Source organism: Taudactylus pleione, unplaced genomic scaffold (genome assembly GCF_031769625.1).
Source record: "Taudactylus pleione unplaced genomic scaffold, aTauple2 ptg000454l, whole genome shotgun sequence".
Classification (NCBI taxonomy): Eukaryota; Metazoa; Chordata; class Amphibia; order Anura; family Myobatrachidae; genus Taudactylus; species Taudactylus pleione.
The window spans coordinates 8,003,618-8,019,185 of record NW_028284856.1 but is presented as its reverse complement, the minus strand read 5'-3'; the positions used below and the strand labels follow the sequence as shown (position 1 = coordinate 8,019,185).

At 42.5% G+C, this 15,568-nt stretch overlaps 1 protein-coding gene across 3 annotated transcripts in view; it reads left to right on the top strand.

Annotated features, from left to right (window-relative positions):
• Positions 1–15,259, top strand: part of RASSF6 (Ras association domain family member 6) — a 77,692-nt gene extending 62,433 nt beyond the window's left edge. For all 3 annotated transcript variants that reach the window (XM_088448248.1, XM_088448247.1, XM_088448246.1), the window contains 5 exons: positions 4,598–4,699; positions 9,118–9,169; positions 10,863–10,981; positions 11,085–11,182; positions 14,828–15,259. In XM_088448248.1, coding sequence (XP_088304374.1) covers positions 4,598–4,699; positions 9,118–9,169; positions 10,863–10,981; positions 11,085–11,182; positions 14,828–14,903 — 447 coding nt within the window. In that variant the 3' untranslated portion in view covers positions 14,904–15,259. The remainder of the gene's footprint in view (positions 1–4,597; positions 4,700–9,117; positions 9,170–10,862; positions 10,982–11,084; positions 11,183–14,827) is intronic.
• Positions 15,260–15,568: the final 309 nt, after the last annotated feature.

Sequence of the window (15,568 nt, the reverse complement as noted above, 5' to 3'; positions counted from 1 at the left end):
TAGCCCTACATGACGGTGCACAGGCAGACTGGAATGGTCTCTTTCCTTTTAGATGGGTGAACATTTCATTGACTTATTTAGGATTACACATACCTGTCAATCCCTCTGATCTTTATATGGCTAATTTCCCCACGGTTACTTCCCGCATTATTGCTGATTTTCAAGCCTGGAAACACCTACCACTGTCTTATATAGGCAGATGTCATCTGATAAAAATTATTTATTTCCCCAGGTTGTTATATCCAATACAAATGTTGCCCTTACTTGTAAAAGATTCAGATTTAAAGCGATTAACTAAAGCCATTAGCAAATTCATCAGGGCGGATAAAAAGCCTAGAATATCCTTGTTTAAACTAAGTCAATCTTCAGATTTGGGAGGTATCAATCTTCCTTGTATAAAAAGTTATACTTTAGCTGCATATTATCACTATGCAGATGACCTGGCTACAGAGTTCTGAAGAATTTGCTAATACTAGTCTGGAACAAGCTTTTTGCCCTGACCTTCCACTCCCCAGTCTATTACATATGAGACCCACAGCTTTTCCTTCTTCGGTTGCTGATAATTTGTTAATAACTACCACATGCACTGCTTGGCGTTTATCACGACATAAGATGGGTGTATCGGCACATAACACCATTTTCCTCCCTATAAATCATAACACAGGGTCTCAAAGACTCCCTATTTTCCACCCAACTTTAGTACGTTCTTGGGGCTCGAGGGATCCCAGATTGGTTTACCAAGTTTTAGATGAACAGACACTTAAAATTCTTCCATATGAATGATTACAGGAGGTATTCCCTCAGATAACTATTCCTCTATTTGCATATTACCAATTTCGGAGTTATTGGCGAACATACTCTCCAAGTTAACAGAATCTGACAAAATACATATGCTGGATGGTGTGTTGCGTCGCTGCCCAGAAAGCAGCTGTTCTACCTCACATTTGTATTCTCAAATGAAACGCTCTATAGATTTGGAAAAGCTACAAATTGGTATCGCTAAGTGGAAGGTTGATTTTGTCAATATTACACTTAAAGACACTCTTCTTGCTTTTAACCATCTTAATAAAATACTTATTTCTGCCTCCTACACAGAGATGCACTATAAGCTTTTACACCGTGCTTATTATACACCCAAGCTACGCTCCTTGATGGGGGTTTCCACTGATTATAACTGCTTTAAATGCCATGCTCCAGAGGCGGATCTCTATCACTGTATGTGGAACTGTCCAGAGGTTAAAAAATGTTGGTCTATAATCCAAATATATATTAAAGATGTTTTAGGTATACCTATTACTATCTCCCCTGAATGGGCTCTCTGGGACATATAACCAAGTCTTTATTGGGTCAACGAATCTTATTAGCTAAAGTCGCTGCAGCGGGGAAGAAAACAATCCTGTCTCAGTGGATATCCACAGATACTTTAACATTATCTTTATTAATGCCCCACATCTCTTACCTGTGTCGTATGGATTGGCTAGAAATGTCAGTTAATAAGGAAAAGAAGGCTAAACAATGTTTTGGTTACCATATATTTGTACATTACCTTCTTTGACATTGGACAGTTTACACTGAGCAGTGATGTTAACTACCTGGTATAGCCTAGAAGTTATTTCAACAGGAACTCCACCTTTCTAAAATAATTGCTCAAATGATTCAAAGTGTTTAATAAGGATACGTGCGGTTCCCTCACCATACTTGTTTTCTTAAGTATGTTATATGTAACTGTTTTAATATTAATACAATGAATGTACTTATTTTTGCATATAATTGTGATATGTTACATGTGTTCTACTAACATGTGCAGTTTACCAATAAAATTTTTGAAAAAAAAAAACCCTAACATCATTATGATCTGTGCAGAACTTCTCACAAACTCGCCTGACTCAAGCAGGTCTATTATTTGGGCATGCGGTCCATCGGCTTTGGTTCTGGTTTGTTTTGGTTGGGTTAGAAAACAACCATTACTTTATAGTAGGCTATGTTAAGACATCAATCGTAGAGCCGATGTTCTAAAGTGTTCTAAAGTCAGGTTTTGGTAGCTTTCCACAGGATTTGACTTAAGTGTCGTCCCTTATTTGCTATGGACTGTGCATCTGGGCATTAAGTATTTCTGGAGCTGGAGTGCCGGGTCAGAAACAAGAAAAACAAATAAACAGCCTGGCCCCCGTTCAGGGGGCTAGGCTGTTTAATTGCAACTAACTCACTTCATAAGCCCTATATAACGAGGGCAGTGAATCTGTGACAACTCAGAAGATGTAAACCCTAGCCTCCGCATGCCTACAAAATGTGTGTTTCATATCGTCACCCAGAATGGCCGCAGCATGTCAATCATACTGCGGCTTGGGGGTACTGCAAGAGATCTCGCAGACACTGATCGGCACATGTGCAGTACAGATCTTGCGCATGTACTGATCAGTAACCATCATGTTTGCGTACATCTCTGAATCAGGCCCACTGGCTTCCTGACCACCTGACCTTTACTGGCCTGGCTTAGCTGCAACATCTATATAATAAGCAAGAAATTGTGTGTCTGTCGCTCCGTTTTTTAGTCTCTGCATAGCCAGAGTTTTGGACCTAGCTCCACCAAATTTGGCATGGTGGTGTACTTTGACCAGGATTAGGTTTTTGTCTAGGGCTGACCTTTGGGCCTGATTCAGACCCTGACACTAAGCTGCGATCGCTAGCTGCCAAAAGGGGCCATGTATGCAAATTCTACGATTGCACTGTGTGGCGTAAGGACGCCCTCTATGTCTTAGAGAGCGACGGCAGTGAGCGCTCGCTTGTGTACAAAGATGCCCACTTTTCTTTCTTAACACACGTCATCTCCTGAAAGTGTGTGATTAATCAGTAACACCGAAAGCCATCAGAGCTGCACACAGCGCTTGAGGTAGCCCCTACCCCGCCGCAAGCACTGCGATCAGTGCAGTGCTGACTGAAATACAACCAGGTGACGTGTATAATGACGCCTCCATGCTAATTATGCACACCCTTTAAACGCCATTTTGACACCCAGACATGCCTGCGTTCGCACCACCACTCCCCCGTTCACAAGCACCTTCCACTGTTACCACCCACAAACGGCACTATCTGTCACTCAAGGTAGCGCTCAGTCTTTGTGCTATGAGCGCATGATTCCTGATCGCAGTGACTGGCTTGCGCACGTGCACTGCGATGCATATGCATGGGCAGACAGACGACAATCGCCCATAGCGAGCGATCGCGGCTTAGCATCCAGGTCTGAATCAGGTCCTTTGTCAGAGCCCCACACTGTCACACAATCGCTAAAAATGGGGACACAAGTTTCAGGGCAGGCTCCAATGGAAATTGTCAGTCTGATAAAAAGCTGTGAAAAAGCAACAAAAGTATCTTTTTCACCTCAGTCTGAGGAAACTTTATGACTCATGCAATTTCATATTAAATCCAGAGCCTCTGTGTTTGCATGCAAGAGCATAACTACAACTTTGTGGGCCACATAGCAAGATATTAAAAGAGCCTCCCCAAGTGGTAAAAAAAACACATACATTTACCCCCACACAGAGCCCATTCATGTTATGCCACACAGACCCCATTCAGATTATGCCGCAAAGAGCCCATTCAGGTTATGCCACTCAGTTGAACCCCTTATACACATTATGCCATGCAGTAGTAGTGCCCATGATACATTATGTCACACAGTAATTTCCCTTACACATTATACCACACAGTAATACCCTTTACAGATTATGGCACATAGTAGTAGTGCCCCATATAACACATTATTCCACACAATAGTAGTGCCCCATACACATTATGTCCCCCCCAGGAACTCACCTACCCATGTCCCTCCAGCAGCCTCTTGCCTCCCCCTGTGCGCCATCAGCAGCTAGCAGGTCTGGATTTGGGGCCGGGAGATGAGATAATTACAGCACTGACGTGATTTGAATCTGGTGCTGGTCACGAGCCAATCTGAGCTCGCAGTCTGGCATCCAATCAGGAGCCACCACTGGCTGCTAGTATGCGAGCCCTGATTGCCTCGCTGTCTCCCCATGACTGCCTGCCAGTGCGCCAGCTGTAATCAGCTGGTGGGCCAGCACCAAATAAACATTGCTGACACCCGGGCCCCCCTCAATGGCCCTGACTGGACCTGCCCACATTGTGTGCATGACTGGGTGCAGGGGGAGCGAGGCAGCTCAGGCACCATAATATCTGCAACCTTGCACTTGCGGTAGTTACGCACTGTTTGCATGCATGTTACCAAACAGTGGGGTACTTTTCAAGATCATTGGAATGGGGTTATAGGTGAGGACAATATAAACAAATAAAGGCTGCAGGTGTAATTCAGGGCCCAGTCTTCAACAAGGGCAACGCCGAGTAACCCAGATAGTATCATATATGAGACTCAAATGATGGTGAAACAACATGACCTGTTTAGTCTGACGTTTCAGATTATACAATACCCGTATATAATATGTATTTGTATATGTATATGTATATGTATGTATCTAAGTATAACAAATTTTTTTTTTTAATAAAAGCAGTCAGTGGTCATAGCAGAATATATATGATGTGTATATGTGTTTTGTATTATTCCTTATTTCTACATTCTCATTTTCAGACATCAATTTTTACACCAGCCTTTGGCTCAGAGACAAAAGTTATGATTAACAGCAATATGACAACGAAAGAAGTTATTGAGCAGTTATTACATAAGTTTAAGGTTAGTATATATCATTGTTACTATTCTAATTTGTAGTAGAGAATATAAATCTATAACAATGTTTTACTCCCAAGTCATCCTAAAATAGGGGTGGCATCTCCCTAGAAACTTGTTACAAAGATGCCGTACAGCATGCTGAACTACTTATTTGTTGCCTAGAATGTTTTCAGTGGTCTCTCTTGATCATGATAGGAGAATGAAGAGTTTTGGTTGTTGGCATCCTTGTAAAATTGTACAAAAACATATTTATACCTTTCTTTAGGCTATGATAAGACTTAGAATTCTGTGCCTAATCTCTTTGCCCAGGGACAGCATAGTCCAGAGGTTCCCAAATGCAGTCCTCAAGGCACCCCAACAACTCAGTTTTTAGAAATATCTATGGTTGAGCACAGGTGGTTAAATAAAATTGACTGAGGTACTAATTAAGTCACCTTTGGTCAAGCATGGATATCCTTAAAACCTGGACTGTTAGGGTGCCTTGAGGGCCGAGTTTGGGAACCTTTGGCATACAGTAGGTGACCTATGCACTTGCCTAGGATAACCTAGCTCTAGAGTGGGCTCCTAGGGTTACCAACCATCTAGGATTGCTCCGGACAGTTTGGAAATCCGCTAGACTGTCCAGAATTTGGACAGGTGGTGATCCCGGACAGTACATGTCTAGGAATCTGTACACTGTACAGTGGAGCAGTGGTAGTTACGTTGCAAGTCTCGCAAAACTCTGGCCACTGCTCAACTGCTACACCACTGCTAATCAGCAGGCGACACAGTGCTGCTATCCCATGTCCCCCCTTCTTCCTGAGTCCAAACCAATCCTGGCTAAGAGAGTGGATCAGTCTCACTGCGGCTGCCAGCACCAGACAGAACTCAGCGGAGACTGTAAATGGAGTCTGATGTGATCAATAGCTGATGACTTGTGTTGCAGACTGGATGGTGTGTGTGGAGTCACTTGCTGAGTAATTTGGGGGTGTATTGTAGTGCTGGTCATTGGGGCTATATACTGTAATACAGTATGCTTGATATTTGGAGTTGTGCCAGTGCCATATACTGTTTTTTGCACTATATGTTATGTTAATCATAATCCTTCGGGCTGTAAAATATTTTGATTATTATGGGACTATATTACATGTGTGTCATTTAGTGTGCAATATACTGGAGATTTTGGGCTGTATAATTTACAATCAGATATTGTGAGGGAGTAAAAAACGAAGGGGTAAGTTGAGATAAACCCGGTAATAAGTGTTGCCCAGGTATTCAGTGTCATTTAACTATGTCACTTCCAAGTTGCAAATTGGTGCAGTTAGACGACAAAGCTGGTCACAAGGGCCATCTCCCGGCTCTGCTCTGTATGTACTCCAAGGTCCAATTAGCAACGTCACGAGCCCATGTGAGGTGCTGTGGCTGGTGTCGTAGTGTTAACAGAGGCACTCTGGTGGGTTTTCTGCATCGGCCAGGCTACTCCGATGAGCTGCGTAGCCGGTGTTTAAACTGACTCAACAAGATGTCAGATTACAACTGATGCAGGTCTGGGCATTTCTGAGATGTCACAGTACGATGACGAAACCTACCATTACCTTTACATATTGCTGCATGACTTTTGGCACTTTGCCAGTCTGTTTCCGCTGCATTCACAATATGATAAACTGAATGTACCTCATATTTCATAAAAAAAAAATATGGTGCTTGCAGTCACTAGAAGAGGCTGTTTTTCCCTTCTCCAGATATATATTGTGATAACTTGAGGTAATTTAGCTCGGTAGACAGGTCAGTGTTGCAGTGTCTAGGTGCATAATAAGGGTCTACATGCAGCTTTTCAGGTTTTAAACCTTCTATCGGATGAGGTGTTGTCATGTGTGCAAACCACTTATCATACTAACATAAAATAAAGACACTGAGACGTGGATTTGGCAGATAACTTGATGGCGATTTATTGGAGCAATAATAATTATTATTTATTTAAGGATGTATGGTGGCAAAGAAAGGACGGCCAGAAATCAGCCAGATCTGCTATGCCCACACACAAACAACAAAAGGCATAGCAGGCGTAGATCGCCCAGAGTGCATACACATAACCATGTAACTCATATCATCAACAAAAGGTAACGCTCACCCCCATCTTGACTTCCCACCCGTTTAGGTGGTGATACTGCCCCCCGTTAGGTTGGTACAGCCAACTACCAGTCAACGAAGGGAGCGCCCTTAAATCATAATTGCACCCGGACTGGCGACCTGCCGTTCTTTCCCGCCACCCAAAACCAAACCCACAACATACCAAAATTTATAGGGGAGGGAGGGTGGGGAATCTGGAACAAAGAGGCTTTGGCCCACACTTTTATCCCACTATATAATGTTCCTGTTACAAACCCGCCCCTGCTTGCCATAGGCTAACTCCCACAAGTAATTTGCATACATGCCTGTCCCCATCCTAGAGGTTTAAAACACCTCTTTTCTTATGCAATCTTTCGGTTTCTCAAATGAAATAAATGGAGCTTTACTGTCAACATTCAGGAACAAAATATAAACACCTATCCCCATTCAGGGCACTAACTCACTTCTTAAACACTGACTATTATGGGCAGCTAGTCTGCAAATGAACAAAAAAACAAAAAAACAAACAAAAAAACAAAAATGGCAGCTGCTCAATCAATCTAGCAGTACTAATCAGGTGCATGAAAGGGAGGGGTGCACTGCGCCCCGGACGTGAACCCCTTAGTGTTAGGGACTGCTGGTAACAGAGAAGCCGTGACGTGGCCCAGCAGCCTCCCATGTATTTGCAAATGCATGCAACTAATATCTCTGAATTTCTATGACCATATAGTCTTCATATATTGTTGCAGGTATTATTCAGTGTGCTGAGGTAAAATAGGGGGTTAAATCCCCCTCCTTTTTCTACTTGGTATGACCCCTCCCTTTCATGCACCTGATTAGTACTGCTAGATTGATTGAGCAGCTGCCATTTTTGTTTGTTTGTTATGAGTTGCATGAAGGAGCCAGCATTAGTAGGGCATGCTGGTTCTAGTAGTGCTAGTTGGAGTTCCCAGGGGTGACTCCCAGGTAAGCTGGCTCTCAATTTGGATGCATTTATGTATGTGCCTTTATCATGAGGCCTTACATTTGACAAAATTATATATGTGCCTTTATCATGAGGCCTTATAATTGGTATATTTTACATTTGGGGTGAGCGTTTGGGCGTAGGGCCCCTGGGACTGGTCTGGCTGGGCCTCCTCAGGGCATCACCACTTAATACACATAGTTGCTTTTCACATCACTTTTTATGTTTGTTTATTATTCATGTATTTTTTCACATATATTTTAACCTCTCATTCCACACTTAATGATTACTCACACACAGCTATACTTTACACTGCACTGTCACTCTTTTTCCATTTTCGTGTGATGCCCTGGGGGGGTCCTGGGCTGGATGTTTTTTGGGGTGCACTGCGCCCCGGACGTGAACCCCTTAGTGTTAGGGACTGCTGGTAACAGAGAAGCCGTGACGTGGCCCAGCAGCCTCCCATGTATTTGCAAATGCATGCAACTAATATCTCTGAATTTCTATGACCATATAGTCTTCATATATTGTTGCAGGTATTATTCAGTGTGCTGAGGTAAAATAGGGGGTTAAATCCCCCTCCTTTTTCTACTTAGTCTGCAAACGAAACACAATCTAAAAAGTCTCAATCCTGTCTCTCGCAGGTATAGACACGGCCTCCTGGCCATCACACAAAGTCTATCTTGTGGTCCTCCTGCAGGTATGGACACTGGCCTTCTGGCCTGGCTTGCCTGCCACAGCTTCACACAAACAGTCTTAGAGATTTGTGGTCCCTTACTGGTCTGGACACTGGCCTCCTGGCCCCCACTGGCTTCCAGGCACACTGGGCTCTGCAGCTGCCACAGTCCCACTTGGACTGTCTCTTCTGGCATTCTGACTGGTCTGCCTTGTTAGCCTCACCTGGTCTCTGTACACAAGGCAGCCTCTAGGTGTGGTCACACTTATTATTTCTACCCTGTGTGGGCGGATCCCTCCTGCCCCACACAGAATCCAATGCCACTTAACCATTACAAGAAATGTAAAATTAATGAAAAATGGTGTTTAAGTAACTTAGATACTTGGCAAAAAGGAGAGGTTAGCAGATATTTGAAACAAAATAAGTAAATACAATGTGTAACAAATGTAAGTCTGATTTATAAACCAATGCTGGTTATATTCTAAAACACTTTAATATACTTTAAGACTATGAGATGTGCTTGTGTCTGCCCATGGTATGATGTTAATTTAAAAGGTTCTGCAACTTCCATGTTTAAAGATGTTACCAAAATGGGCAGACTGAAAATTTCCATAAACTAGCGCCCTAAAGTTATTCTAGTTGTTTGTGATATTGATATTCGTTTTTTTTTTTCTTTTCATTTTTTTTTTACAGATTGAAACTAGTCCAAATGAATTTGCGCTATACATTATCCATGCCTCAGGAGGTGGGTATATGTGTCAGTTTTATTTTTATTTTTTTCAAACCATTTACTTGAAACATGGATAGTTATTACAAAGGGAAATAAAACGGAAGAATACTGCAATACATACAGATCAAAACAAACATCACGAAACAAACATCAATACTTACAATATAGTAGGTTATAAATCAATACAATACTATATAAGAGTACAGTAGCATCAAACATTAAGATGTGACCAACAATAAATAATCATATGCAAGAGAAACCCAAGTACCACCCTTCACTCAAGAAATAAAAACAAAACTCTCTTGGGTATTAATCACTATAGCGGATAAAACTAAGGTAATACTTTACCAAATGAGGGTCAATGACGAGATTTACTGGAGGGTACTCCAGAAGTGTACCTTATATCAGGCTGTATGTTTGGAGGGGTTGGGTATGAAATCCCGGCTGTCGGGATGCCGCTGATCAGAATACACACAGCGCCATCCCGACACCCAAAGGGAAGACATGTAAGTGTTTTCCTAACCCCTACCCTAACCTAACCAACCCTCCCCGGTGCCTAACCCTAATCTCCCCCCTAGTGCCTAAGCCTAACTTCCCCACACCCTAAACCTAACACCCTCTCCTTGGTACCTAACCCTCCTCCTAGTACCTAACCCTAAACCAGCACCCTTACCCTAACCTCCCGATACTTGCCTTCGGGATGCCAGCGGTCGAGATTCTGGTGCCAGGATCCCAACCTGTCATAATTTCGGTGCCGGGATGCCGACTACATCCCTGTTTGAAGCAATCATGAACTTGAATGAGAGATGTAGAGAATAATATTTTCTTATATGAAAATAAAGTTTTAATACATTTTTCCTTAATCAAAGAGGATTCCAACCAATCCATCCTGGACACAAAAAATAAGTTAGCCCTAAAGATGGAAAGGGTAGGTGGGCTATCCTGAATCCATATTTCCTGTTTCCCTGGCTGCAATATTATGAGTAACCATTGTTTGCTCAACTTCCTCATATGAACAAAATAGGAGTGGATGGCCAAAATGAGCCATCAGATGTGTATTGGTGTACTTTTTACACAGGCATTTACACATACAGTGATTAAAAAAAAGTTACTAGTTAAATGACATTCTGGGCATGTATCAGTCAGTGAATTGCATACAGTGGAGACAGAAAGCATCTTTGAAAAATATCCTAGAACACTTCACTGCACACAATATAGGTTCAGTGTGTTCACTGTAAATGAAAGTGTTGACAAAATCGTTCCAATGTAATATGTAATATATAATCACATTCCTTCCTCAAAAAATTAAATATGTAATATAATATCTAACCAGCTCGAGATACTACCCTCAGTTTCTAGAAATTGGACACTTACCCAGTTATCTACATGTCTATGTGTATGTACTTATATGTACTTATATGCATACAAGGATCTGGAAGCTTGATTTGAGCTGTTTGTGGAAACCTTTTTTTTTCATTAAACATTTTAAATCTAAAAATGTATGGCATGGTACTTATAGATTATATCTTAATAATTGCTGGTATTAAGGCTTTTCACCCTTTCATAAATCAACTCACAATAATGGTGGCGGTCGCTGCTAATGATGATTATATAAATCTGGTATAGATTATGAAGTCAGAATGACAACTGACTAAATATATATATATAATATATATATATATATATATATATATTATTTTATCTCTAGAAAAGAAGAAGCTGAGGAGCACAGACTGTCCGCTTTGGGAAAGACTCTTACAGGGACCTTCAGGAAACATAGCAAGGATGTTCCTCATGGACAGAGAAGCAGAAGAGATCAGCAGTGATGTATGCAGCTTACTTCATTTATCGTATTTCTCTGCTACTACTTGCAACACTTGCCATATATATCCCTGCAATATACTGTATGCTTTCTTCCTTTACTCGGCAGGTAGCACAGTATATAAAATTTAACCTTCCGCTATTGGAAACAATTCTGCAGCGATTAAATGAAGAGGAAGAAAAAGAAATTCAAAGAACTATTGCAAAGTGAGTAACAATACTTTCATTGTTCTACTTTATCTTTGTACTTAAAATCTCAAATATTGCATCGGAAGTCAATCCAAACTAGGGTATAATGATGCAAACAGTGTGCTGAGAAGACCTCCAGGACTTTCATCCCAGCTAATCTCATGGTTTCATAGTAACTTTGAAGGTAATATGGTAAGCTTGGATGTCATCACTTGAGTTAGGAAGATAATGCAATCCATGCTGTAAAGTATTGGGATATAACCGCTTGGATTTCTGTGACCTTGTTAAAAGCTTTTTGCATGTGGTTTGGTGATTCTGTCTAGTCCCAGAACACAAGTGTTGTCTAATAACACAATACTTAACACTTGGGAGTGCACAACCTGCCTCTTTGTCTTGCAGTCAGGCAACTCATTACCATTGAATAATAGGCTGAACACCATGCAGTAGAGAGAAAGGAACAGTCTGGGCAACCCATTCCCATCAAGTCACATATACTCCACTATACAAGGGTTACACTAACAGTGCCTTGTGCCCATCAGCCAACCACCTGACTTCACCTATCGGTAGTAAATCCAAACTAGGGTATAATGATGCAAGTTGTGTGCTGAGAAGACCTCCTTGGACTTTCATCCCAGCTAATCTCATGGTTCCTTCCAAATATATTCTTATCTACACAGAGTGGCCACTTTATTAGGTTTACATGTACACCCGTTGGCAGTGGTATAACTAGGATACAAGAGGCGTGGTCACTTAAAAATGGGGTGTGTCAACAGGACACATATACCCCTTTCTCGTCACTTTTAATATTCCTTTCCATATGCACCTTAACACCTGTAGTGCTCCTTATACAGTCCACCCCATACAGTGCCTCCAGTAGTGGTCCCTCTTATGCAGGCCCACAGTGGTGCACCTCGTACAGTACCCTCAGTATCCAATGTCCCAGTAGTGGTGGCTCTTATGCAGGCCCCCAGTAGTGCCCCTTGTACAGTACCCCCAGTAGTGGTCCCCATTAGTTCCCCTTATACAGTGTCCCCAGTAGTAATCCTCTTTATGCAGCCCCCCAGTAGTGGTCCCCACTATCCAGTGCCCATTGTAGTTGTCCTCCCTATTTAGTGCCCCCAGTGCAGTGTCCCTTGTGCCTCCAGTAGTAAGCCCCTTATATAGTGCCTCCAGGTAGTAGACACCCCTTATGCAGTGCCCCTTATATAGTGCCTCCAGTAGCAGTCCCCCCATGCAGTGCCCCCAGTAGTGGTCCCCCTATGCAGTGCCCTTTATATAGTGCCCCCAGTAGTAGTCCCCCCCGATGCAGTGCCCTTTATATAGTGCCCCCAGTAGTAGTCCCCCCCTCTGCAGTGCCCTTTATATAGTGCCCCCAGTAGTAGTCCCCCCCTATGCAGTGCCCTTTATATAGTGCCCTCAGTAGTAGTCCCCCCCTATGCAGTGCCCTTTATATAGTGCCCCCAGCAGTAGCCCCCCCTATGCAGTGCCCTTTATATAGTGCCCCCAGTAGTAGTCTCCCCAGTAGTGGTCCCTGATGGAGTGCCCCCAGTAGTAGTCCCCCCAATTAGTGCCCCCAATAGAGGTCCCCCCAGTGGTGCCTCCAGTAGCAGTTCCCCCAATGGTGCCCCCAGTAGAAGTCCCCCCGATTACTGCCCTCCATAGTAGTCCCCCCGATTACTGCCCCCAGTAGAGGTGCCCCCCAAATACGCAGCAAAAAAATAAAATAAAAATAAAACTTACCTGCATCCATGCTCCTGCTCCGGCTCCCACCGCCGCCGTCCTCACGTCAGACCTCCCGGGCTGGCGCGCTCTGCATTATGGGAGAGACGTCATGACGTCTCTCCCATTACCCACTGCAAAAGCCGGAAGGCGGAGCTCATGAGTGAGCTCCAGCCCGGCTCTTGCAGTGGGCATTGCAGCAGTCAATGAGAGTTTGTCTGACTCTCATTGGCTGCTGTTTAACACACACATCGCCGCCACACTGCCGGATGATGTGTGTGTTAGAATGCACAGCCTGAGCCCACCTCCCACCCTCCGCCTAGCGCTATTGGGCAAGCGCTCAGGGGGAGGGAAGGGGCTCGGCTGTGCAGCACAGGCCTGGCGCTGGGAGGCCTAGCGCTGGTCCTGTGTAAATGTGTAGCGCTGACCGCACTCACTGCGGTCGGCACTACACTGGGTAACAAGGACAGGCCGGCACCGTGGCTGGCGCCCCCCCTCCCCCCCCCCCCCCCACGCTGCCGGTACCACGGCGCCCAGGGCATGTGCCCTGCTCGCCCTGCCCTAGTCACGCCACTGCCTGTTGGTTAATGCAAATATCTATCAAGCTAATCATGTGGCAGAACTTCAATGTATAGAAGACTGCATACACATTTTTCTTTCAGACCAAATGCCAACATGAGGAAGAACTGTGATTAAAGTGGCTTTGTATGCAGAGTGTTTGTAGAGATGGGGTGATTTTGAGTATCTCAGAAATTGCTAATTATGCACAACAGTATCAGAACATCTCAGAGAATAGTGTGCAAACCAGCATTGAGCTGCAGTTATGTCAGCGAAAAACTCCTTATTAATGGGAGAGGTCAGTGGAGAATGGCCATACTGGATCAAACTGTAGGAAGGCAACAGTAACTCAAATAACCATCCATTATAATAATGTACAGTAATGCAGAAAAGCATCTACTGAATGCACCATATGTTTAAGAGGATGAGCCACAGATGCAGAAGACCAACTGGGTTAAACTCCTGTCAGCTAAAATCAGAAAATTGAGGTTGCAGTGGGCACATGTTTGTCAAAACTTGACAGTCAAGATTAGGAAAATCCTTAGATCCATCCTGCTTTGTGTCAACTGTTCAGTATGTTGGTTGTGGTGTAATGCTGTGGGAAATGTTATCTTGGCACACATTAGGAGTACCTAAGAAAGTGCCAACTGAGTGTTTGTATATATACCGTGGGATATGAGGCTTACTGCGGTAAGTCATGTAGCTAATTGAATATGCCCCAAAGACTCCTTAACTTTCCTGTTTTTCCCCCTTCAATTCTGCTTCTTATTAGTTATTCATTATGATTTATACATTTTTGTTTGTTTTGTTTTAATATTAAGTGCTTTATTTTCTGTAAATCCTCGTGTTTGACCTTTTACTTTTACTCGGCCCTACTAAAACCCTCTAACCCACATTTTAAGCACATTTTACACACATGGGCATGCTAGTTCTAAACAGTTAGAATGGCTTTTCTCATGCTCTGACCAATCAGGACGAAGCAATTCAGTTTAATAGGAATGATACGCTGTAAGCCTGTCATTCACCATGGGTGTCCCTCACTGAAGAAGTTTAGTATTTAAGTTTTTTGCTAAGCCTTTATCCTGGGTGCCTACAATGTGTTTAGTAGCTGATCAGTCTTAGACCTTGAACTGCTTTTAGGACTAACTTTAAGGGGTATATTTACTAAAGTGTGGGTTTTTACAAGTGGAGATGTTGCCCATAGCAAGCAATCAAATTCTAGCTATTATCTTCTAGAAGGTACTAGATAAACATAACATCTCCACTTCTAATAACCCGCATTTTATTAAATATACCCTAATAGATTCTATATAGAAAAATAATGAACCAGCAAACTTAATGTATCCTCTTTCTTTGTTTATATTAACCATTTATCTTTATTTTTAGGTATGTCAATGAAAAATCCATTGTGCTTCAATACCTTAACTCAAAAACTGTTAAAAAAACAGAGACCACTGTTTAGATTTTTTTAAAGAATTTTGTGAAGAAAAGATGGATAATGACACAGAGGAACGGATTAAAAAGACACTGAAATTGTCACATTGACATACGGTGAATATCCCGTGATGGATAGCATACATGCAAGCTTGTTGCAAATGGAACTTTACATTAACTATCACAAGTGGTAAAAGCACCACATACTGTTTGGAATCTTTCACCAGCATGATTCATTTATTTATTCATAAAGTGTATAAAACTCATGTGGACACACCTTTTTTTCATATTAAATATTGTTAGCAGGAATATTAATAATTTAATAATGAAAAATAGCTAAATCTTTTACCAGTTAAATGTGTTTGATTAAATGTTACCAATGTACATATGTCTGCGAAGATTTTTAGCAACCCTAATAGACAGTCTATGAGTTAAAAATATTAAAACAAATTCCACTAAAGAATAAGATGCCTGATTCACTACGAATCGCAATATAGCGTACACATGCAGTTTTACTATGAATGTATGCTAATCCATTGCGATCGCAATTCCGCCGCAGCACTAAATAAGGAAGCCCACTTCTCCTACACGCATATTCTGCTAAAACATCGGTACAATCGAGTACCATCGAAGCCTCACACACAGTTAAGGCAGGTCAGGCCTTACTCAGGAATTTCTTACTTCAACGCACGT